Source organism: Syngnathus scovelli, chromosome 1 (genome assembly GCF_024217435.2).
Source record: "Syngnathus scovelli strain Florida chromosome 1, RoL_Ssco_1.2, whole genome shotgun sequence".
Lineage (NCBI taxonomy): Eukaryota > Metazoa > Chordata > Actinopteri > Syngnathiformes > Syngnathidae > Syngnathus > Syngnathus scovelli.
In genome coordinates, this window is record NC_090847.1 from 17,949,821 (window position 1) to 17,973,274 (window position 23,454).

General features: G+C 40.6%; 3 protein-coding genes and 2 long non-coding RNA genes across 6 annotated transcripts; 3 read left to right on the forward strand and 2 right to left on the reverse strand.

Moving 5' to 3' along the window:
• Nucleotides 1-1,386: 1,386 nt before the first annotated feature.
• On the reverse strand, nt 1,387-3,182 carry si:dkey-237j10.2 (uncharacterized protein LOC568721 homolog). Its single transcript, XM_049735934.2, has 2 exons — nt 2,920-3,182; nt 1,387-2,781 (listed from the first exon to the last, which is right to left on the reverse strand). The coding sequence occupies exons 1-2, from the start codon at nt 3,041-3,043 to the stop codon at nt 2,147-2,149; spliced, it is 759 nt and encodes a 252-aa protein (XP_049591891.1). The 5' UTR covers nt 3,044-3,182; the 3' UTR covers nt 1,387-2,146.
• Nucleotides 3,183-3,618: 436 nt separating this feature from the next.
• Nucleotides 3,619-13,851, reverse strand: sh3bgrl (SH3 domain binding glutamate-rich protein like). The gene is made up of 4 exons (XM_049735954.2): nt 13,609-13,851; nt 5,954-6,139; nt 4,588-4,668; nt 3,619-4,299 (listed from the first exon to the last, which is right to left on the reverse strand). The coding sequence occupies exons 1-4, from the start codon at nt 13,651-13,653 to the stop codon at nt 4,264-4,266; spliced, it is 348 nt and encodes a 115-aa protein (XP_049591911.1). The 5' UTR covers nt 13,654-13,851; the 3' UTR covers nt 3,619-4,263.
• Nucleotides 4,286-7,524, forward strand: LOC137840280 (uncharacterized). Its single transcript, XR_011086812.1, has 2 exons — nt 4,286-4,380; nt 7,239-7,524. It is a non-coding gene; the product is annotated as an uncharacterized lncRNA (long non-coding RNA).
• Nucleotides 13,852-14,648: 797 nt separating the features above from the next.
• hmgn6 (high mobility group nucleosome binding domain 6) lies at nt 14,649-18,215 on the forward strand. Its single transcript, XM_049735966.1, has 6 exons — nt 14,649-14,813; nt 15,764-15,787; nt 15,929-15,964; nt 17,031-17,078; nt 17,161-17,280; nt 17,366-18,215. The coding sequence occupies exons 1-6, from the start codon at nt 14,799-14,801 to the stop codon at nt 17,411-17,413; spliced, it is 291 nt and encodes a 96-aa protein (XP_049591923.1). The 5' UTR covers nt 14,649-14,798; the 3' UTR covers nt 17,414-18,215.
• Nucleotides 18,216-20,018: 1,803 nt separating this feature from the next.
• On the forward strand, nt 20,019-22,117 carry LOC125983021 (uncharacterized). 2 transcript variants are annotated; one of them, XR_007486615.1, is made up of 4 exons: nt 20,019-20,183; nt 21,008-21,080; nt 21,326-21,439; nt 21,898-22,117. It is a non-coding gene; the product is annotated as an uncharacterized lncRNA (long non-coding RNA). The 2 variants fall into 2 exon arrangements; XR_007486614.1 differs by lacking the exon at nt 21,326-21,439 and having other exon boundaries at nt 20,030-20,183.
• The last annotated feature ends 1,337 nt before the right edge of the window (nt 22,118-23,454 follow it).

Here is a 23,454-nt window from a genome sequence, read left to right on the forward strand (position 1 = left end):
AACCATCTACTCCTCATTCAGAAAACTTTCACTATTGCAAATGTACCTCCAAGATCAAATAAACACATATACTGAGATTTGTGCAATTATCTGTGTATGGATGTATTTTGGATGGTGAAAAATATCCGTTGTGTCATTTCCTGTTTGAGAAATAACAGCACAACCATTAAATTAAGAACTCCCAGTACACTTAAACTGCCTGTAGTGCCTGTACCCATCAGCTTCAAAAACAATTATATCCAATAAACTGGCGGAATGTTAATGTAACACAATACCATTTAATCGAGTTTAATGCTGTATGTAATTTATGATACATGGTCATTAAAAAAAATAGACTCTGCTTGTTAACCCAATGCTTCCACAAGGTGGCACTCACTATCTACTACAGTAACTTACTCTGTCCTTATAGGCAAAGTTTGACGCTTACCGGCAGTAAGCATACTTACCCAGACGTTCAATTCGTTGGCGCAAAAAACATGTAAATATTTTTTGGTCTTTATTTTTATTTATTTTTTAGTCCAAATATGCTGTCTGTCAAGTGTGGGGTCTGTTTTCTCCAGTAACGAATGAAAAATAGTTAGATAAACTATTTAATGCAAGTTCCACGCACTATTTCATTGTCATATTTCATGATGATGCAGAATTGCAGTGGCGTGGAGGTCAGACATTTAGTTTGTAGTGGGCAACAATGAAGATTTGGTTATGTCTACTGTGCCTCCAAAGTAACAAGCTAGGTGCAATCATCATTCACCTATGAAATTCCAAAATGTACCAGTAATTGGAATTGGCACTTTGAATAAATTTCTGTGGTGATTTTATCTGAACTATAATCCTATGAGCTAATCAAATGAAGTGATGTCATGTACATGAATTGATATGTACATGAACACAAGGTGTAAGAACCCTTCATTTATGTGATTGATAAAATCGCTGAAGTGATTTTATCTGAACTGATATCATATGCGTCATGTGAAGTGATGTCATGTACACTACATCAATTGATATGTAAATGATTACATGATATAACGTGTATGAGTTTTTCTGATTTGTAGCCGGTTTGAGTTGGGACTTCTGAAATTTGAAATGTTTTCCTTTTCTTGAATGGTTAATGATACTGTTAACATTTGGTTGGAAAACAAATTTTTGCATCAGGACCTTGGCAGCAAAAATGTAAGTGTGCCTGTGTTTCGCACAAGCTTGCCAATATGTACTTCATGAAGTAACTGTTGATAGGTCGGGTAGTGTTCCAGTTTTCTTTGTATGGAAGGTAGTGAAGCAGTTCCGTTATAGAAATAATGAATTTAAACATAATTTGGGACTTGAGTGCTCAGTGTTTGCTCTCCATGTGACACCTAAGGCAGTAGACATTCAACAACCACTTGCAAATAAAGAGATGAGTGAGCTATCTTTATTTATTCATATCAGACTGTGGGAAGGTTAATTCAAAGCATATATTATTTTGACCTGTTTATTTTTAAACTCTCATGCCACACCTCGAGACCATACTTTCAGAGAATCACCCATGTATAAACCCTCAAAGTTTCATCAGAATCAGAGGTCAGAGAGACCAGACTTTGCTGGTTTGGCCACGTCGGAAGAGAAATAGTTGAGTATATACGTAGGTAGAAGAATGCTAAGTGAAAACCCAAGAGAAGTTTGATCAATGTAGTGAGAAGGCAATCAGTTTTAGAAAGGGAATAGGCGTAGGTGGAAAACTATAACGCCCTGTGGCAACCGCAAATGAGACCGCTGGCTGCGACAAATAGATGAAAGCTCGTCTAATAAATGTCTAAGTTTTAAATATATTTTCTTAGATTCTTTATTACAATATTTATTCCTTATCAAGGGAGGGTTTGTCTAAAATCATCGCTTACAACTACAGTAGTAAGTCCAAATTGGACAAATCACAGGTTTATTTATTTATAGTCAATATCAGTTGTATCGATTGGGATGTCGTACAAAAATCTACCAGCAGGTGTCATATGCAAGCAGTTAAAATTGAGTCAGGTCACCACCACCAGTGAGTGAAATCTCACATTGTTCATTTCAGATGAGCGAAACATTCAAGCATTGTATTTTTGAATAATGGAAAAAAAAAAAACATCCACTATGTTAGTAATACATGAAACTAACATGTTAAATGTTTTCATTGTGGATGCACATCCTCGGAAATACGAAGGATGGGAGTGCTGAAGTTAGAGGAACATGGTGGTAAATTTATGGTGGTCAGGTAACTTATCTTCTTGCCATTCTCTCCATCTGGTCCCTTTTCCAGACAGGACTCCAGTGAATCTGAGCCATGCTGTTGGTTGTTAGGTTGCAGAGGAGGTACCAGGCCATGCAGGAGGCTGTTATCCAGGATGGAGTTGCATCGAGCCAGGTTATCAGTCAGATGCTGCAGATATACCTCATCTAACTTTTTCTCCAGAAGTCCATTCAGCAATGAGTCAGACATGGGCTCTGAGGCGGGCAGATCCAAGCCACCCATAACCAGATAGCCCTGGTCTGGAAGTGACAAGAGACGCTGTTGTTCTGCCCGGGTCAAATTATAAGACTCAGTGTAAAGATCTTGGTGAATGCTGCTGTTTCCGAGAGCGTTGCAGGAGATGAGGCCAGCATCGGCCACTTGGAGATCAGGATAATGTTCCAGGAGGCTACAAGCACCTGTGCAGAGTGTCAGGTCTGTTTCAAGGGTTTCAACAGGTGAACATCTAGGGATAGAAAGACCTGTGGCTCGCACTTCATGAGAAAGTCTGAAGCCAGGATCCTCGTGTTCTAGACCTGAGCAATACAACACACAATACGTAAACATACGACAAAATATTTTCAATTTGTGTAGTGCCGTGGGATGATCATTCCCTAACAAGTCCTCTTTCTCAGTAGTCACAAGTTGAGTGATTAAAACTGCTGCTCACCCACCTTGTTGAAGATCTGTCTGAAGAGTCATCGAGCTTTTCTGAAACTTGTGTCCCATGGAAACAAAAGCAACATCATCATTGTCCTCCTTGAAATGCAACGCACTCAAAAAACCTTCTGCCAGCATGATTCACAGTTAATCTTGTTTTATCTTTTTTTGTTGCCAGTCTAAACTCAAGAGGTAAAATGTGACTGCGGATGTAAAGATAGAAATCTACTGGTCTGTCACTTCTCCAACAGAGAAGTGACCCCTCCACCGACTCAACTTACTTCCTTTATTAAGAATGTGACTGGTATTTCGTAATGATAAACATTGTAGTTGAGGGTAAATGAGATACAGGCACTTATTATTTCACTGATATATTTCAGAAAATTCCATGCTTCCAATTTTGCGGAAAAAGTCCGTGGAAGGCCCTTTTCTGTTCCAACATGACTCAAGCATAGAGTATAAAGCAAGATCCACAAGGATGTGGTGTGGCTGACTACTCCAGTTGTAAACATCTACAATAGGTAGGTGCCTATTTTTTTGAAAACAATGGAGAATAACTGACCTGAACCCCATAAAACACATTTGAAATCAACTACAACTGAGTGACAGATTGTTCAGAAATGTTTAACCTTAACAATCAATAACAAGTGCACACTCACATTCTAATGTGCCTAATTGATTATCAAAGCAATTAGGAAAATACAGACATGTGGTTGTCGTGAAGCATTTTATTTAAGGTTGGGGAAGAGAACTAACATTCTCCAACACAATAGAAAACAGGAAGCTTACATAAAAACAGTTCCACTCATCTAAAAAAAAACAATCAAACAGCAAATAAAAACGTCACGTCACTGCCTTAAGTCCCACTGCTAAACATATATTTTCTTATAGAAAAGGTTTGCTGTTAAAAGAGCTCTAAGACAGTTTGAAGGAAATATACATAAACATGAACACATGGGAATGGGTTGCTCCAGCTGAAGTTGCTTTTGGCAACTTTCAGCAATTACGGAACAGCACAAATGAAAATGTTTCTCTAATTCAAGATTTAAGACCTTTTAATAATCACTCCTGTGATGATGAGTCTGACATACACATAACATTGTACACAAGGATGTCTACATGGGAACGCTACATTGCACATCTTTTAATCATGCCAAATGGACAGACCAATACGCTAGCAGACTAGAGGTTGAGGAAGCACTGGACAGTCTTGATAAGCAGAACATTGTTTTCTTTTGTTGTACCTCATTTCACGATAACAAGGCACAATTAATGAAAGAATTGTAAAAAAAATGAAACATGAAGAGCAACATTTTTCATGTAGGCCCTAGGCCTAAGTATATTTTTAAATGTGAATACTATTGTTGTGCTTTCTTCAACAGAGCCTCAGCCTCCTGCAAAGAAGCGCACATGGAAAGAGAGGACAGTGTGAGAGTGATGTTCATACTGATAAGTATACCCCTTCTATATGAAAGGTGAAACTCCTTCTATGCTTCTATAACAAGCACACTTTCCTGCATTTGCTATCAAGATAGATGCAGGGAGGTGCTACTGTGTAGAAGCAAATGACCCATGCTTGGATGACATGTCAGAAAAATGTGGGAATGATCACAGTCTTGTCTGAAAATGAAAGGGAAGACCGACAAAAGCAAGGCATTCATGAGGGCTTACTAATATTTTACCTTTGACCCTGGGGGAGCAGTCAGACCTAGAAATGCATACACTGCATTGTCCTCTCTGGCATCGAAGAAGGCCTCATAGTTCTGAGAAGCAAGGAAAGAGAAAGAATGGCCACTTAAAAGACATCTGCTCCCCTCCGAGGAATGAAAACTTAAAGTAAAAAAATAAAATATATAAAACATAGACATATTAAAGATAATACTGTTAACTAGAGAATGCAATTTCTGGAAAAAGGTTGAAGAGACTGAATGAAAAACCGAGGAATGATTTGGAATGATATAGAATGACATGAATTCATATACATACTACTATAATGACCTGGAATGAGCAGAAGAGGTTAAAGGTGGAATGGTTTGAATCTGTCAAAAAATTTAGAAAGTAGTAAAATATATCTAGACATTTCTGGCTTTGGAATGTTCAAAAAAGTGTATCGTAGAATGAGGATGGACAGTTTCAAATTGGATTTTTTCCATTTTAAAGTTCAATCCGTCAAATAATGAGGAAATAAGAGGAAAACAAAAAAATATATATGTAATTTTTGGCTTTTCTTTTAAAATATAGGCGGCACGGTGACGCACTGGTTAGCACGCCCGCCTCACACTTCAGAGGTTACGGGTTTGATTCCTCCCTGTGTGGAGTTTGCATGTTCTCCTCGTGCCTGCGTGGGTTTCCGGTTCCTCCCACATCCCAAACGCATGCTTGGTAGACTGATTGAGCACTCAAATTGCCTATAGGTGTGAGTGCGAGTGCGGATGGTTATTTGTCTCTATGTGCCCTGCGATTGGCTGGCAACCGGTTCAGGGTGTCCCCTGACTGCTGGGATAGGCTTCAGCACGCTTGCTACCCCCGTGGGGACAGGCGGTACAGATAATGGATGGATGGATGTATTTTAAAATATAAAAAATGCAGAAGGGAACATTCACAACCTTTGAAAACATCTGCAAATCTTCGCAGCTCAGTAGGATAAGGGCTTAAGGAAACAAGGAAACAAAAAAGAAGAAAGCAAGGAAACTAGAAGTTAAGGATTCAAAGAAGTGCGTATGCAAGAAAACTAGGATGGAATAAAGTAAGGAAACAAGGAAGCAAAGACAAGATAAAACAAGGAAGGGAAACAAGGAAGCATAAAAGGAGGGAGTAAGGAAGGAAGGAAGGAAGGAAGGAAGGAAGGAAGGAAGGAAGGAAGGAAGGAAGGAAGGAAGGAAGGAAGGAAGGAAGGAAGGAAGGAAGGAAGGAAGGATCTGTGTGTAACCATTGTAATCATTGAGGTAACTTTCATAGGTAACTTTCGCCCCTCTACGTGGTTATTAGTAATGTAAACAGTATACAACTCCAATAATGACAATTCAAAGCATTTTGTTTCTATCTCACCCCACAATATTTGCTTTCATTAAATATTTGTGGCGGAAGAGGGTTCCCCGTGGCTGGTCGTGACTCCTCCGGAACGTTCTCTCGCATCCACTTCCTGTTGTCCTCGTTAGCTGCGATATCACACTCCTCAAATCCGATCTTATTGGCTGCCAGGAAGCCCATCACATCCTGCTGCTGCTTTTTAATCTGTGGGTGGGTGAAGGGAAGTGGTAGAGGTAAAAAGGTAGTCAGTTAGTCATGTGTCAACTGAGAGGAGACATTTGAGGAAATGGAACAGTTTGGTTTGACGAAACGGTCATGGGTCTACAAAAAAATAAATAAAAAATACACACTTCCTCTTTACTTTGAAACAAAACACACAACCTGTTCACTGTGTGATAAATAATTCTAAAATATTAAAACTGTGTTCAAAATACTTGAGATCTCAATATTTTTTTTCATTTTCTTATTTTTTAACCTTAGTTAACCATGTTTTCCCCATTAAAACGACCTGAAAGCTCTATAGCAGAGATGTCAAACTCAAGGCCCAGGCGCCAGATACGGCCACCACATCATTTTATGTGGCCCGCAAAGACAAATTGTGCATCAAATTCATGTCATTACTGGAATTGCAAATTGTCTTCACTTTTAATAATATCTTTTTTTTTAAATATTTGACCAGTTTTTACTTATCTGATTTGAAAACGAGTTATCTGTCAGTTTGTTTTGTAGCTTATACTGTATATAATATGAGGTGGTCATACATTTATTTGGGTTGACAGTCATAATGGCCCTCCGAAAGAAGGTATGACTACAATGCGGCCCGCAAAAAAAATGAGTTTGACACCCCTGCTCTATAGGAAAAAGACTCATCAAAAAAGAAGCATTTTTTTGTTGTGTAAAAGGGTTGACCAAACTGGAATTTGCTTAAGTGAGGGCCACTGGGGAAAGTACACGAATTTTGAAAGCACAGTGCTGATTGCATCATGCAAAAAAAACTAAACTTTTTACAAGGGTTGTGAAGATCCTGACATTAGTGCAGAAGCAATATACACATATATATATTCTCTCAATTTGAGTCACGTTGATGGAAATGTCAACAGTCTTCAGACTCACATCAGGAAGTAGCTTGCAAGTCAACAGATCTCACACTACTGAATGACATTCTAGTTTTTATTTTTTCCACTTGAGAATTGAAATGTATGAGAAAATCAAGGTTTCAGTCAGGACACATTGTGGTTGTCTATAAGCATGCATTTAGAAGGAAAGGAAAAAAAACAGGTCCTTTTGTCATTCTGTGTTTTAGCCCTGCCTCTTACACGGATGTGTGTTTGAGTGTCCAATTGATGGGTGCATGTAAGAGGGAGGATGGCCCTACAAGGCCAGACGGAAACAAAAGCTTCTTTGGATCTTGAGAGGAGGTAACCAGTCAAACAGGAGCCAAATAAGGTCTGCTGCAAGTTGACAACACACGCACGCACGCACACACACACGCACACACACACACACACACACACACACACACACACACACACACACACACACACACACACACACACACACACACACACACACACACATATATATATATATATATACTTATTTGATTTTTTTCAGATCAGTCTTTACAATAAAAACGAATGTATTGGAACAATTGGCGTGTAAAAAGGGAAACTTCTTTGGACTCAACTCTTGGGTCATGTTCATCTTTCCATGACAAACCTAAATGCTTTCAGAAAAAGAAAGAAATCACAATGTAGCTACTAGCTAAAGATGCAAATAACACTGAGAATGGGCCCATGAAAATGTAGAACACACATCGTATTGTCCATCTAGAAATGGATCATAAGTTTCTAATACCCAGAGAATGAAGACTGCTGATGCAGCTCATTCCACTCATGCCATCGCATTGTGCTGTCAACACATTTGGGAAATGTGTCTGAATTTAGAGAAGAATAATGAATAAATGTATGTTTTGCATCTCTAGCAAATCAATAGCAACAGTGAGTAATTTATACAACTATTAAAGGGCACAAACAAAAATATTTACCAAGAGACTTTGAAGACAATCAGTTCACATCACAAGTACTTTTGGTGGAACAAAAAGAAAAATTCTTCAATATTTGAAGAAAGCTTTGGCATCCATCCATCCATCCATCCATCCATCCATCCATCCATCCATCCATCCATCCATCCATCCATCCATCCATCCATCCATCCATCCATCCATCCATCCATCCATCCATCCATCCATCCATCCATCCGTACCGCTTCTCCTCACGAGGGTCGCAGGCATACGCAGGCATGGTGCCTACTCTGGGCAGAAGGCGAGGACAGCCTGAACTGGTTGCCAGCCAATCGCAGGGCACACAGAGACAAACAACCATCCACACTCATGCCTACAGGCAATTTGGAGTGCTCCATCAATTCTTACTGGAAGCCGGTGTAATTATTTGAAGACGTGGTCTATTTCGCGGTGATTGTAAGGACTTAGGTCTCTGAATTAAAAGCATTTACAAGGTCATCAAGAGAAGCTGAGGGCGGGCTTGGTGATGCTGTAAAAGCCTGAGTGAATATAACGCTTTCTAATTACCTTTGCTCCACCTGCGTTCGAATTAGCATGGGCATTTGTTTTCAATATAACAGATTACAGACACCTCAACCTCAGAAATATTGAAACTTCTGGAAATAATTAGATCCATTATGTGGCCCTTGTGGGCTCTGTGACGCACTGGTTAGCTCGTCCGTGTCACAGTTCGGAGGGTGCGGGTTCTATTCCACCTCCGGTCCTCCCTGTGTGGAGTTTGCATGTTCTCCCCGTGCCTGCGTGGCTTTCCTTCGGCAACTCCGGTTTCCTCCCACATCCCAAAAACATGTATGGTAGGCTGATCGAGCACTCCAAATTGCCCGTAAGTGTGAGTGCGGATGGTTGTTCATCTCTGTGCTCTGCGATTGGCTGGCAACCAGTTCAGGGTGTCCTCGCCAACTGCCCGATGACTGCTGGGATAGGCTCCAGCTTGCCTGCGACCACCGTGGGGAAAAGCGGTACAGAAAATGGATGGATGGATGGATGGATGGATGGATGGATGGATGGATGGATGGATGGATGGATGGATGGATGGATGGATGGATGGATGGATGGATGGATGGATGGATGGATGGATGGATGGATGGATGTGGTCCTTGTTATGCATTGAATCTGTGACTTATTGAAAAAAATCAAAATTGTCCCGGAGGTTCAAGAGTTCTTTGGTATTTCCATCTTTCAGATTGTCAAAATGAGTTTAAATCACCCACCATTACAACATAGTGAAAATCAATGCACACAATCGACAATATCATTAAAAAGTCATTGAGAAACTCTACATTATATTTTGGATGTCTGAACATAGTTATAAATGTTGCTGGATAGGAGAATGTGACCTGAAGAGCAACATATTTAAAACAGTCAAACTTTCCATAGAATAATTTCTTGCATTGGAGATGCCTCCCTTATCAATTCTGGCTTCACTCATGAAGTTTGGAGGTGTTGACTCGATAAGTACTGCTGCGCTGTTATTTTGACCTAACCAAGGCTGAAAACAGAAAATCAAGCTTGTGCTTGGTAATAAAATTATTGATCAAAAATGATGCAAAGACCTAACATTTAAAAGCGCTAGCGTTCTCGTGTTTTGGACCAGACTGTGACTGACAAAGAATACATGTTTAATTTGGTCGGGTAGGAACCATTCTGGAAAAAGACACAAAGTCAGTTCAGAGACTGACCAGGTTAAAAACCTAGGTTAGTAGTGCTAAAATTATTTCTTCTCAGTTGTTTAGCTGACTTTCTGCCACTTATAATCACAGGAATATAATAAGATTCCTTAGTTTCAATGGGCCCCTCACTTATTTTGGGGACAAAAATTGTCAGTCTGGAGCAGAATATACCAGTAAAATTCTCTAGGCCTTATTTTGGTATATAGCCGTGAGAGAAGATTCCTCTTTTATAATCAATAACAGCGTCGTCATTACCAGCATGTGAGTGCTGTGTTGTCAAGGAAGTGAAATTAGATACAGGTCGGATCAATCCTTAAAAAGGGTCAGTCATTAACAGCAGCTAGGCAAGAGACTGATTAGATTAACTGTAGCACAAGCTCAAATCAATAGCCCGCAATACAGATGAGGCTGAGGGTCACAATGAATTTAGCTCAAATACAAGACACAATTTTGTTGTCAAATTCTTCACAGAAAAATGCAAATGCTTATAGGAAAAAAAAGATATGTATAGATATTTGTTTTTAGAAGCCACGTCAAGCCACTGGATGTGCATGTGCTTATGTGACTTGCTGTATGTATTCAAGTGATTATAGTTTTGCCTTGATTTATGGAAATCTGACTTGTGCTGCAAAGATAGTCTTGCTTGAGGTTTGACAGCAGCCAGTAACCTCCACCTAAGCATGACCTCAGCCAGCAGTACAACAGTAACAGCTTTTGATAGACTCCCTCCCCTAAAACTGACCTATTATACAATATGTGAGAGCCACACAAATATTGTGGATATGTACAACACACACACCGTATTCACAGTGTAAACCTTATCTCTGTGTCTACAGTTTGTACTTGGAGTAGGCAGTAAAGATACACAGCAGGATATGACTTAAAATGTCTAGCAAACAATAACAAGTGTAAATAAATAAAAGTAAATAACAAGAAAAAAAAGCTTCCTAAGGACTTTTGAGAAATACAGTGTTTCTATTCCTTGTTGAGCAGTTATACTGTGGTGGAAAGAGGATGTCACTTTACAGGTAGATCACTGATTATCTGGGGTCAAGGGTGGTAGAATTTGTTCACCAATACATATTCAGTTTCAGTTTGATGCATGCATCTTATACCTATTTCTAGTGACACATACAGTACAGTGCGGTGAAAAAGTATTTGAATGTTAAAATACAAAAGATCTGAAAGATTGTCAAGTTATATGGGCATATACTCTATGGATTGATGAGACGAATGTTGAATTTCTTGAAATGCCACGCAACATTTCAGATACAGATTATTTTACAACAGTCAAACATGGTGCTTGTAGTGTGATGGTGTGTCATTTTCCATTGCTGTCGTGTTTTTTTTTTTCCCTTGGCGTTAGTTTCCTGTGCTGACCTTTGGTTACCGCGAGGTGTCACAGGGAGGAGTTTAGAAGGGGCATGCACATTTGTGTGCAATTGGAATCAATTACCCGACTTAAGGTAAACCAGTACACTACAATAGTGATAGATCATTCGTTTTGTTCCCATTTTGCTGTGCGCATTAAGTCTTGATCTAATTTGGATACATTCTGCTCTTCTTGTTTCTGTTAGTAAGTTTTTTTTTTTAAATAAAATAAAGTTGTCCAGTTTTATGATGCTGATCTGGAATGACTCCACCACAATTTGGTGATGGGTGTCATCAAGACAGTATTGGCCAGGTGCATTTATGCTGGACTCACATATTACGCTGTAATGACGCATATACTAATGATGCCACATGAACCACACAGACCATGTTTTGGTGCTATATTGATAAATACTTGTAGGTTCAAGACACAACTAAACAAGATAATACATAGATATGGACATCACACAACATCATTGAACTATTCAAGTGCTAATTTGATTACACATCTTACATGGGGGCCTAGATATTTCATTAGCTACGATTGAAAGTGATGTTTGTAATAGTATTTTTACTTTAATTATTAAAGCTTAATAGATAGGTCCAAATCAAAGAGGGCCAATGTTAGAGACATATCTCATTGTGCATTACAGTTCTGCCCACTGTAAACTATTAGTGCAATAAAAATGCGGTGTATTGTTGAACTGTGGCCATAAAAAATGCCCTTCAACCAGGTACTGTTAGGCGAGCTAGGCAGCCGCCAAAGGCGACAAAATCTAGGGGGCGGCAAAATCATCAGGTGAAAAATTCCGCCCCGGCATTTTTTGCCGCCCACTCCAGCGCTCTCATTCGGACCACCGATTTACAAGTTATCTTTGAACTTCAAAGATAAATTGGAAATTGGTGGGGGCGCCGTTTTTGGAAGTTGCCTCGGGCGACAAATACCCTGCCTTCAACCATTGGATTTATACAAATAATATGAAGTATTTTTCTAGCTCACAAAGCACACCAAAAATACAGTCGTCCTGTGGTTTAGCTGTTCTCTATTAGCAAACATCAGCTTGGGCCACTTAGTGGAATGAATTTGTGGGATTTTTCTTGCATGAAGCTGGGACTTATTGAGGACTGAAGGTTTCTGCTAGAACTGTCAGCCATTCAGCCATTTCACATAATTTCATATAGAGCATGCTCCAAACAAGGTTGATTTCCCAACAAACAGCTGGAAATGACTAGGGAAAGACTATTAAGCTGCAATGTGAGCTGATATACAAGATCAGGCTTGTTGTGGCACATTTATAAGGCTCAGTTACTCCTGATTGCTCAAAATAGATCAGAATCAACGCTGATACAGCAAATGTGTCTCTGAGTTGTTGAGTGGTTCTGTCCTTTCTGACCACCGCAGAGTCTTTACTTATAATTTACTGTAAGGGCAATAAAGGCACATAAGTGCTGCCAGTGGCAGCTGAAAAGAGGCTCTGTGTGACAGTGAAAGTGAAAGTACATCATCTTAAGGTGAAGTAAACCCCTTGACAAGGGGCTTGTTAGTTAAGTAAACTGAAAAGATTACAACACTGAATGATACTGACAGATGCTTTAAAAAAGCTAAAACATGCTCTCACTGGCCACAGCATTAGGTACACAATCCAATTTGATTTCTTTTCAAAGAAAATACAGAAATGTGCTCATTTATAACACTGTCTGAAAGGTACTCATAATTTAGTGCGTGTGATTGTTCTACTTGTTGTTTGCAGCGGTAATAAAGCACACTGCATCATAGTGAGAGGTAGTTCTCATGTGTTAGCCCGTCATGTAACTAAATTAGGTAGCAAACTCAATGGCAACATGTTCTATTACAGCAATTACAAGATGAACCATACAGGATAGTTAAACTAAGACCTTTGGTGGTGATGTTAATCAAACATAAGCATTTAAGAAAGGTAGGGTGTGTGATTTAGCTGACTGCATGGTATCTGTGCTCATTTTATTCACTGGCTCTGCCTAAGATTACTTGTTTAAACCTTAATGCACACAAATAATGTGTCACGAATAAAGAAGATATCAAGAATGTCTTAAACTGTGTTCTGCAGCTGCAATTCTATAAAGGCCTTGGAGAATTGCATCACGGTCATTCCTTTCCACTCTAGATGAGATTGGCATGCCTGAAACTAAACACCCCTGGTTTCTACAGCAAATCCGAACCATTCCAAGCAGAGAATGTGCAGCAAATGTTTAACAAGCGTCTGTATTTCCTGTTCTCCAGTCTGATTTTAACTGCCATCGCCACCACTTAGTAAACATAATAAGCAGAAGCAGAACAGTTGACAGCAACATGTTGCAAGTTGTACTCTTACTACAACACTTTTTAAACACAGCTAAAAAGTGCACAGAATATCACAAACATGAGGACGGGCCATGTAGCAGGGGTCAGACATTTCCATACTGATGCAAATTCTGAGTTCAATCCGGGTTCAACTGCCCTCCGAGTGGATTTAGCGGGGAGGGATGCTGCAAATATTCGCACATCACAATAAAGATGTAACATCCCTTACCGAAGTGGACCCGGAGGAGGACGCTATGTATACTTTGATCACCATGGTCAATCCCGGGTGCTGGCTCTTGCTCTTATGAAGGGAGGCTGATGTGCAGGATTTGCTGTGAAAGAGAAGAAAAAAAAACCCTAGCAAATTCTCAGGTTTGATCCTCTTTTACAGACAGACTGCATGCACAAACACTCGTGCTCTTGTGCACTGGATGGAGCTTTGCATTCCTCCTCCGCCTCTCCTAGCCTCCCCGCCCCTTAAAGTCCCTCGCGAGAGATTCCGGGCAGTGAGAAGTGCATAACCTCGAGTCGCAGGGAGACACGTAACTGCAGAACGGCAAATAATAAAAACTGGCGAGACTGTGCTCGGGTGTCTGCTTGTGGACGTCACCTCATTGCTGTATAGTATTTGCGTTATAACACATGCACACGACACGCGTATGTGTTAGACAGGGGAAAAAATGGCGAACGTATGAGTTGCAGTTCATAGAACACGCCCGGAATGAGATTTTGTTTTGTTTGGGTTTTTTGAGAGCGTGCACCACAAAAGCAGTGAGAGGCTAAGGCAGCCATGTTCAAGAGACGGGCTCAGTGGGCCCCCTGCAGGCGTCTGGAGCAGACGACGCACTCCTTCCCACTCAAACGAATTTGGGAAACCCGAAACAAAAACCCAAAAAAATGTGTCAGGGAGGAGAGGTGTGGGCGCCATATTGGTCTCAACACGAATGCAGTTCACGACAAAAGCGCCCACTGTCGCTGGATATTGGTTTTATTTGTTTTATGGAGAAAAAAAATCGGTGGATAAATCCGGCGTGGGGGCTTGAATAAGTCGGGTTTTCCACGAATTCCCCTCTCATTGAACAATCATGTCTACTACACATTCAGCCAACATGTCCTCGAATCCTTTCATTCTCATAGGCGTCCTCCCATCGCCCCCTGTAAGAAGCCATTCGTGCAGACCCGCTAACCATCACCGGCTCCAAAATTCCAAGTGTTCCGCAGCCCCAAATAGCACCACGCGATTGGCTGGCGCAGCTGTCAATCCAGCGCTTAGCCGCACCCCTCCCCCCATTCAACCACTCGCCTCTCTGTTTCTGTGTGTTTACTACACTGGCCAGCATAGGAGAGACACTCGTCTTCACATGCACTGAGAACAACTGATTTTAGTTGTGTTTGCGTTCAAACCTCCAAGAGATCAACATGCCCAGGAGAAAGGTGAGTAATCTAGAACAAATGAAAAATTCTTAGAGGGTTACCGAGTCCGCGAATGCAATGCAAATGCTTGAGAGACATTCCTCTGAGACATTATTTAATTATAACGCAATGTATAGTGTTCGGATGTCGTCGGTAATTTCCCCCCATAAAATAACTCTAATGAGGATTTTTTTCGTGTGTTGGAATGAATATTTTCCCGCGCCAATACGTCTAAAGAACGGCGCAAGCCGTCGCTGTCCGTTATGCAGCTCGAAGTCTGTGGCTCTCCATGCAGTTAAAGCACAAGCAGCAGCAGCCATGCTTTGCAGCGCTTGTGCACCTTCGTCGGCGAGCCAGCCGAGAACAAACGGCTCGTTTATCGCCGTTTGCCCGCCAAACCGCTTCAAAGTTGCGCCAGAAAATACTGCGGAGACTTTACTATGCGTTTCGGCCGCAAAATCCGACATTCGACGTCGCGTTTGGATAAAAATATATATTTTCTCTCTTTGTTCGTAGTCCCAAATGGCTGCGGTGACGCAGCTGTGCCTGCGGGAGGCGCCCGTGAGGCTTAGCGAAGTTCCTCCCCCCTCTCTGAGACTCCCGCGCCAGCTTTCAAATTTGAGCTGCATGCATTGAATGGGAGGCAGATATGGGGGAGTGAAAGGGACAAGCGCGGCCCCAGCCCTCCAAATGTGTCCCCAGTGGCTCACGTGCTCAACTTCTCGGAGCCCCTCTCGCCAACCACGCTTTGCCGCCATATATCGCAGCCCTAAATTGTTTAAAGCAGGTCTATTTGTCCAACTTTCATGTTATGGGATGATTTGAAAAAGTTTTCTCAACACCCCTATTGCTAATCATATTAAGTGCACAAGTTGTTTGGTGGCACTTTATTGTTCTTATAAATACTAATCAAGCATTTAATAAAGACATATTCATGTTTCCATGTTTAACTCTTGTTTTATGTTTTGCAGAGAGAAACAGAGGACAGGGATGAGGTAGGAGGATTTGAGAATGATAAATAGCACTTTATTTACAAATTCATCCAAATACACTTGAAATGTCATTTTGAATTTGTCACCTGCACACTGTTCCGAGTTTATTAAGCAACAAGCTTAAATTGATGTGTTCTGTTTCAGCCCCAGAGGAGATCGGCCCGGATCAGGTCATTAGAGGTCAGAGGACGCATACAGAAATAACATTTTTGCATCAAATAATATGGCTAATTAACATGTGATAAACAGCATTTAAGTATATACATGCATATAGCTGATCAGGTAAAATAGGAAGTTGTACATGTAAAAAAAAAATTTTTTTCTGAATTTGTGTCACTTTATCATTCACAAATAACACTGCAGTCTAAATAGGACATGCTTAAAACGGGTTGGTTAAAAAAAATAAAAAAACGTGGTTAAAAACAGCCTACCGTGAGTTAAAGCTTTATTTTTAACCCATCAGTTTTAAAGGTAATTTCCATTCATCTTAAAAAGTTGTAAATTGTATAATAATAGTTAAAGGGGCGACATCGAATCACATAAATAAACTAAGAAGTACAAAGCTGCCCCCTTTTCAAAAATAAAAAATAATCTAATCAAATATGATACACTTTTACATGCCGATAAAGATTGATGCACTATTATAAGACTATAGAAAGTTGCCAATGTAACTTGGTGCTTCGTGTTCTTTAAATACAAAATATTGTGAATAACAGGGTTTTATGTGTGTGTGCGCGCGCGCGTGCATGTTTACTGAAACTTCCATGCAGTGTTTATATTATTTGTGATTGTGCTGTTAGCAAAAAAGGATATTTTCAGATTCCATTCAAAAGCTCAGTCAAAAGTTTAGAAAACAGAACCAATGGTTATAACAGAAATATTATACGAGATACACATGCAGCTATCTTTAAGAGTTGAACAAATTTTCCATTTGTAATTGAAGGCAAAACAATGTATTTTCTCCAAACCCAAGGATGACAATAATTTTGAGCCATATCAGACAATATGTTAAGAGCAGCATTTCCAAATGTTTGTCATATCAGGCAAGGTCACTTAAAATAACTCAATTTTTGAACTATGTAGTTTTGAATTCAGAAGTATTAATAAAATTGTAAAATTTATGATTCAATATCACAATAGAATGAGCAACTGAGGTAGCAACTACTTTTAACAGGTTGTATCCCAGGACCTATAGTGCCTCTTAAAAATTCACAAAAAAAACTTGTACTTCCTTCCATGTCCGCAGAAGCCTGCCACATCTAAGGTGGAACCAAAGGTTAAGAAGGCAGCGAAGGTAGGAGAGGTCGGCCACGCGCACGGCCATCTCGCATTTTAACTCGAATGCAGCCAACGACTTGTTTTGCGGCCTTTTCCAGAAGGAGAAAGCCGTGAATGACAAGAAAGAAGACAAAAAGACCAAGAAGACAAAGGAAAACGCCGAGGCAGAGGCCAGTGAAGAAAACCACTCTGAGAACGGAGAGGCCAAGACCAATGAGGTGAGCTGATGCTCTGGCTGCTGACTCTGAAAGTCAAAACGATGGTGGCGACCATACTTTATACTGCATGCGTTCTGTGCCGCAGGTGGAGGAAGCCCCCGAGGAAGCCAAGGAGGAGGCCAAGTCAGAGTAGCAGCACTGCCCCAGCGTTCCTCCTCTACAACCGCTCCCCTTGAATCTCCCCTCTCAAGTCTCTCACATGGTTTCCCTCCAAGGCGTATTGTTAACAGAGGAATATTTTTATCAATGATTTTATAAGTATCAGTACAGATTTTTAGCACAAAAAGCAAAGCTGATTATGGAGCACCTTGCAGATTTGCAGGGGTCATATCAAGTGTCTGCAAGCAAGACAAAAACACTAAAATCTTTTTTAAACGGCATTTCGTGATTGTTCAAGCCTTGTTTGGTGTAGAAAGTGTCCCCTGCCCGATTGGCTCTGTCGTGGCTTGTGTATTCCTGTGTTTTTCCTCCCTCCGCCCCCTCTGCAGATTAGACCCTCCTCTACCGCAGTTCAGCTTCCTACCCATGTTTTATTAACGGTTCAGCCATGTCGTTGTGGCCATTTCCTTTTAGACCTCATAATGTGGAGTGAGTTCCCTTTTTGCTTGTGTCTCATGATCTTTCTTTTTCCTCATTGAAAATGTGTTTTTAAAAAGAATTAAGCGCGTTGCCCATAAGGAAGAGGAAGACAAACATGCAAAACATTCCTGAAACAGTGATGCCTACGACCTGTGTCCTAGACGATTGACCCTGCGCATGAAAAAACAGCTCCTGCGTCATCATGTCAGCTTTTTTAAACTGTTGGGTTTTTTTCTTCTTTTTTTTTTTTTTTATAGTTTCAATTTGGAAAGCACTCACAAACGCAGGTGTCTGGTCCCTCTCTTATGTTACGAAATTCTCTTAATAAAAATAAGTCCTGGGAATTTTCCTCAAAACATTGTGACTGTTTTTTGATTGCATATTTTAAAAAATATATAGTATCTCCCTCTGTAGAACCCATGCATTAGCTTTATGTAGCACTGGTTTGAATAGTCACACTGGTTGACTGAGTCTTAACTCCTCTAGTCTTTGCGCGTTCACTTACAACTCATGAATCTGTGGGAGTACCATGACCCAGATGCACTCTTATATTATTTCTATACCAATCTGGCTCCACATTTATCTCAGTCTCAGACCTACCTACATGCGACCGGAATCATGAAAGATGCATGGTGTTGTTAAGATAACCCACTCTTACATTTTGTGGCCTTGTTTGCAATCTACACCTAAACGTATGAGTCCTTCATGCATGATTGTTGTTAATTAACATTTTCATGGTGTTTTAACTATACGACGATATGATTTGCTATGATATGTTTAACTCTACAGCCTCAGTTCCCCCAGACCCCCCCCCCCCTCTCTCTCTCTCTGTCTCTCGCTCTCTCTCTCGTCAGGTCACAATTGCTGCAAATCCAGCCATGATTTCCGGATTGCAATACGTCATAATCGCTTTAGTTTGCTGCTCGTCGTCTATTTTGCGGAGCAGATGTCTCTCTGAGCTAGACAGAATTGTCATGGCCGTGCAATGGGCTCCATTTTGTCGACATATATCAAAGAGGGTGTTGTAGTTTTAGCTATCTGTCACTAGGTGGCGTCTTTGCCTCGCTGAAAAATCAAATGGAGGCCTTTGCTATTGAAAGTAAATTGGGCATTTCCCCATAAATAAATAAACTAATAAATAAATAAACTTGAATGTATCCATAATTTTCTGAACCGCTTACTTTTTTAATTACTTTTTCATACATTGATCAGACTCCTCCCTGAGTTTTCACCTTATAATGGTGAAGTGGTTTGTGTGTACCTTGATCCTAAGATCCCTGGGCTTTATGTCACTAGCGACGTCACCCGGGGTGTACAGATTCTAGGTGAAGAACCAGAGAAAGTATCAGAGATAAATCATCATAGGGGATGTCTGAGCGATCCCTTGCGATGAATAAAAAATTTCAGAGTCAGCAGGGCCATCCTGTGGAAGTAGGCCTATAGAGCGATTAAATGGCAAGTGCCTTGTGGCCAGGCCTGTGGCCATTACATGTCCCCCCACATAGCATTCACATGATGCCACACACACATAACCAACTGACCCGGCAGTTATGTTGCAGGTAGGTAAACACTTGCAGGTATAGGTCAGTGATCAAACCCAAAAGTTGAGGGGCTCACGTGTTTCTACTAATAGAAAGTTACTTCACAATAGTAAACAGGTGCCTTTCACGAATGGGCAAATAGGGTGGACATTGGGAAAAGAAGCTTCTTCGGAATACCCATTATCAGACTCAGAAACCCCAATGGTGAAGGAACAAAATGATTGAACGGAGAAGAAACTTGAGTTGCAGGGACGAATCGATAAGAATTCCAACCGACAAAATACATTAAAGTGTGTTCCGACCATTTTGTTTAAGGCACACATTATTCTAAGATTGTTAGAATACATTTTATTGTGATTTGATTGTGTTATAATATGACGATTTTCAATTTATTTACAACATACTTTCCACTTGTGGGTGGGGCCTAAGTGGCCTGCACCAGGCCACCCCAGGATCTACTGGGAACATCTGGAAGTGTGACCTTTCAACTCCCAGACCCTGGGAGAAATTTGACCACACCCTGTGAGTGTCATGTTCCTGCGTCACCTGACTTCCAGCCAAGCCCCAATCAAGTAATTGCCAGCACTTGCTACAGCTCGTTAGGTCCCCCTACTTAAACTCTGTGTATTCTGCCAGTGGTTGTCAGTTTGTCTGCTGACCCTGCCTGTGACACAACTGCTTTTTGTGCCTTGAATGAGCTCTGTTGCCACCTGCTTCCGTAAATTGACCGAAAGTTAAATCTGAGTGTGTCATGGCCTGCCGTTATCTCTATGCATAGTCGAGGTGGGTTGCTGCTCGCTTCCAGAAGCTGAGGCCAATTTTTCTATCTCTGGGGTTGTTCCCGGAGGAAGTTAACAAGCATTTAGGGGGCTAGGTTGTGGGGCAGTTTTGGTTGACACGTATGCCTCTACAACATAGCGTAGCGTGGTCATCGGGGACAATGCCTTTGGGATGGCAGATCAAATTGGTGGTCCAATTTATTTAAGATGCGGGACAGAAAGGTGTATTCCATGTGCAACCGACCCCCTGATACAAGCTGTTTTGGTATCTGTACAACCTATGTTAGAGTTTGCACTGTATTTTTAGCAGTAAGTTGAATTTTATTTCAGTGAGAGTTGGGGTCTACACCAAGGCTGACCTTTGTTACAAATTTTATTCATAACTATTATAACTACAGATGTGTGACAAGATGACAAGGCGCAGCTGAAGCGTTAAATGATTTTTGCAAACTGTGTGATGCTTTTGGTTTCATCAGTGATCTTCATTTTTTTAGTGGAATGGTTTGCAGCTGATGCTGTTACAGATATTCAGGCATCTGAAAAACATGTTTTCCGGATTTATTGCTGAATAAACCCTTCACAATTCCAAAGAAAGTTACTTCTAATATGAATCATCATTTTTTTTTATAGTTACAGTAGTGGGGGCGTATGTAATTGGGTTCTATGTTTTGGCTCAAAAGTGCACACAAGTCGGGTTGGCTATGGTGCTTACTGGATAACAACAAACTTAACAAAAATATATAATTACATTATCAAAGTCTACCCAGAGCAGCTTGATGATGTAATTTCCACTGAGTCAGGCCGTTCACTTTTTTCCTGTTCCGGCAGTGGCTGATGGTGTAGGGGTACATTTGCCTGACTTGTGTGCTGACATTGTGAGTTTGATTCCCCGCATATGAAGGTGAGTGTGTGTGTGTGTGTTCTTCTTCCTCTAGGCCACTGCTTCTCAATTATTTTCTGTTATGCCTCCCTAGGAAGAAAATGTAGTCTAAAATATTCTCTCCTCAGTGAGAGTTGGTGGGGGGATATTTTAGACTATTTAAAGTCTAAATAGTATAATTTGTCGATGAAATTGTAATAAGTTCAACTCTGCATAACATGTCATGGCTTTGTACAAGTTGACTAACTCAAAGTATCAATTTTCAGTTGGAGTAATGAACACTAGGTGACGATAATACACCTCAGACTGCGTTGACGAAAAGGAGGGGATCACTTTCTTGAGGTGGAAATAGACAACCTGAACATTCTCTGCATAGCAGGGTTAGGGAACTTTGGTCCCACTATAGCACAGGTGTCAAACTCAAAGCCCGGGGGCCAGATACGGCCCGCCACATCATTTTATGTGGCCCGCGAACACATATTTGCATCAAATTCATGTCATTACTAAAATTGCAAATGTCTTCACTTTCAAAAATCTTTTTAAACTAAATTTTCACTAGTCTGATTTGAAAACGAATTATTTGTCAGTTTGTTTTGTAGCTTACGTTGTATATGAGGCATTCATACATTTATTTGGGTTGACTGTCATAATGTCTCTCCGCAGGAAACTATGACTACAATGTGGCCCGTGAGAAAAATGAGTTTGATACCCCTGCAACTAGAGCCATATCTCGGCTGTTTTATATCCCTTCGTACTTCAACATGCCTGATTCAAATGTTCAGGATTGTTTCAGGTTTCCAGTGCGCTTACTGATGAACTAATTGCATTTTTTCTACAGTGCTACTTGGGGGACACCAAGACGGACCACACACTAGCTTACCAGATGTATGAAATAAATGCCTCTATAAATATGGACTAAATACATTCTCGTAATATATTTCATGTTTTCGTAACATATTTCTGAATGCATGCACTGTTTGAAAGCTCCACGAGCCTAACTTGAATTTTGTGAGTAAACTTACTGGGCGATGGTGGCAAAAGATGGACCTCAGCGCAGGGAAGCATGGAGGTAAAACCAAGGAGCATGAGGAATTTCAACATTTTATTGATCCACACCCCCAAGAAAAAAAAAAAGGTCCTGGGATGAATCAAAAATACTACATGAACTAACTCTTAAAAAATCCATATAAAGGTTCATTATCGCCATCTACCAGACTGGAATTTGGAACAGCAGAAAGACCGCAAATAAAATTGTTTAAATTACTATTAACTGATCCTTAAATTTGTTGCTGTAGTCCCAAGAATATTCACACTTCTGAAACCAAGCTTGTTTTCCTCTAGCACTGTCATTAATTTATACGCTCTCCACAATGACAGCATTTTACTTTCTCTGATTTTCCTTATTCATGGTCTCCTTCAAATCATCCACATATGCCTCCCTTCACATACTGCCAGCACGTAGCCAAGCCTTTGACACTTAAAGCATCATTGCTGTGGATTGGTAGGCTATATAAAATTTCACAATGTAGCACATATATATGCATTTCCTCTGGGAGTTTATCCTTCACAAAGGTGACCATTACTGACTGATACATCATGTCCCATCTCTAGTTGCCTCAAGGCGCCTGACCACTTACATTCCATATTGTTTTTTATTATTCTTAAAATCATCCACTGACACGATCACCGCAATACCCGAAATGACTCCCCTCACTGAAGGAACACTGCAACTTTTGACCATGGATTTGATTGTTTAATATATTATCACTCTGCACTTCTCCAGTTTTTCTAGATATTGCTTTAGTCAGTATTACCGGGTTGCACTCATCGAATGTAGCGCCCTCTTGCAAGAGTTTTACAACTACTACCTTCATCAACTATTCTGTTTGACCTAATGTCTCTCGGGTCACTGTCACTATCCCACTGTTTTGTTCCTTTCATTATTTTTCATTATTTGTTACTTTTTGCTGTATTCCATTCTCCATTCACCAGTCCATCTTCCATCATCTTGCTTCCTGATTCGTCTCTTCCCTCTGCCATCTCCTGTCCATTCATGGTTGTTTTTCTGTGTGTCATGCGATTAGCTGGTGACCAGTCCACACTGTGCTCAACCTTTCAGCCCAAGTCAGTTGGGACAGTCTCCTGCTATTCCTCAGACTCTAATGACAACAAGCAGGACAAAAAATAAATGTGAATTTTTATACGGAAACATTTATGTTTACTGAAGCAGATTTGTGATATACTGTAGACCAGGGGTCACCAAGTCTGGTCCTCAAGGGTGCCAATCCAGCCTTTAGGTGCTGCCCCACTACAACACATCTTGATTACCCCTGCTGTGGGTCTTGAACGCAACAAGTCTTTAAAGATTCTTAAAGTAAGATTTGTTTGCTGATAC

Excerpts from the sequence above, each read along its gene's own strand:
- hmgn6 (XM_049735966.1), top strand. Across the intron at positions 17,079-17,160 it reads AGGTTAAGAAGGCAGCGAAG|AAGGAGAAAGCCGTGAATGA; the intron begins GTAGGAGAGGTC and ends GGCCTTTTCCAG. Across the intron at positions 17,281-17,365 it reads GAGAGGCCAAGACCAATGAG|GTGGAGGAAGCCCCCGAGGA; the intron begins GTGAGCTGATGC and ends TCTGTGCCGCAG.
- si:dkey-237j10.2 (XM_049735934.2), bottom strand. The coding sequence starts at position 3,043 with ATGCTGGCAGAAGGTTTTTTGAGTGCGTTGCATTTCAAGGAGGACAAT. Across the intron at positions 2,782-2,919 it reads TCAGACAGATCTTCAACAAG|GTCTAGAACACGAGGATCCT; the intron begins GTGGGTGAGCAG and ends TGTATTGCTCAG.
- sh3bgrl (XM_049735954.2), bottom strand. The coding sequence starts at position 13,653 with ATGGTGATCAAAGTATACATAGCGTCCTCCTCCGGGTCCACTTCG. Across the intron at positions 6,140-13,608 it reads CCTCCTCCGGGTCCACTTCG|ATTAAAAAGCAGCAGCAGGA; the intron begins GTAAGGGATGTT and ends ACCCACCCACAG. Across the intron at positions 4,300-4,587 it reads CTGCTCCCCCAGGGTCAAAG|GAGGCTGAGGCTCTGTTGAA; the intron begins GTAAAATATTAG and ends GCTTCTTTGCAG.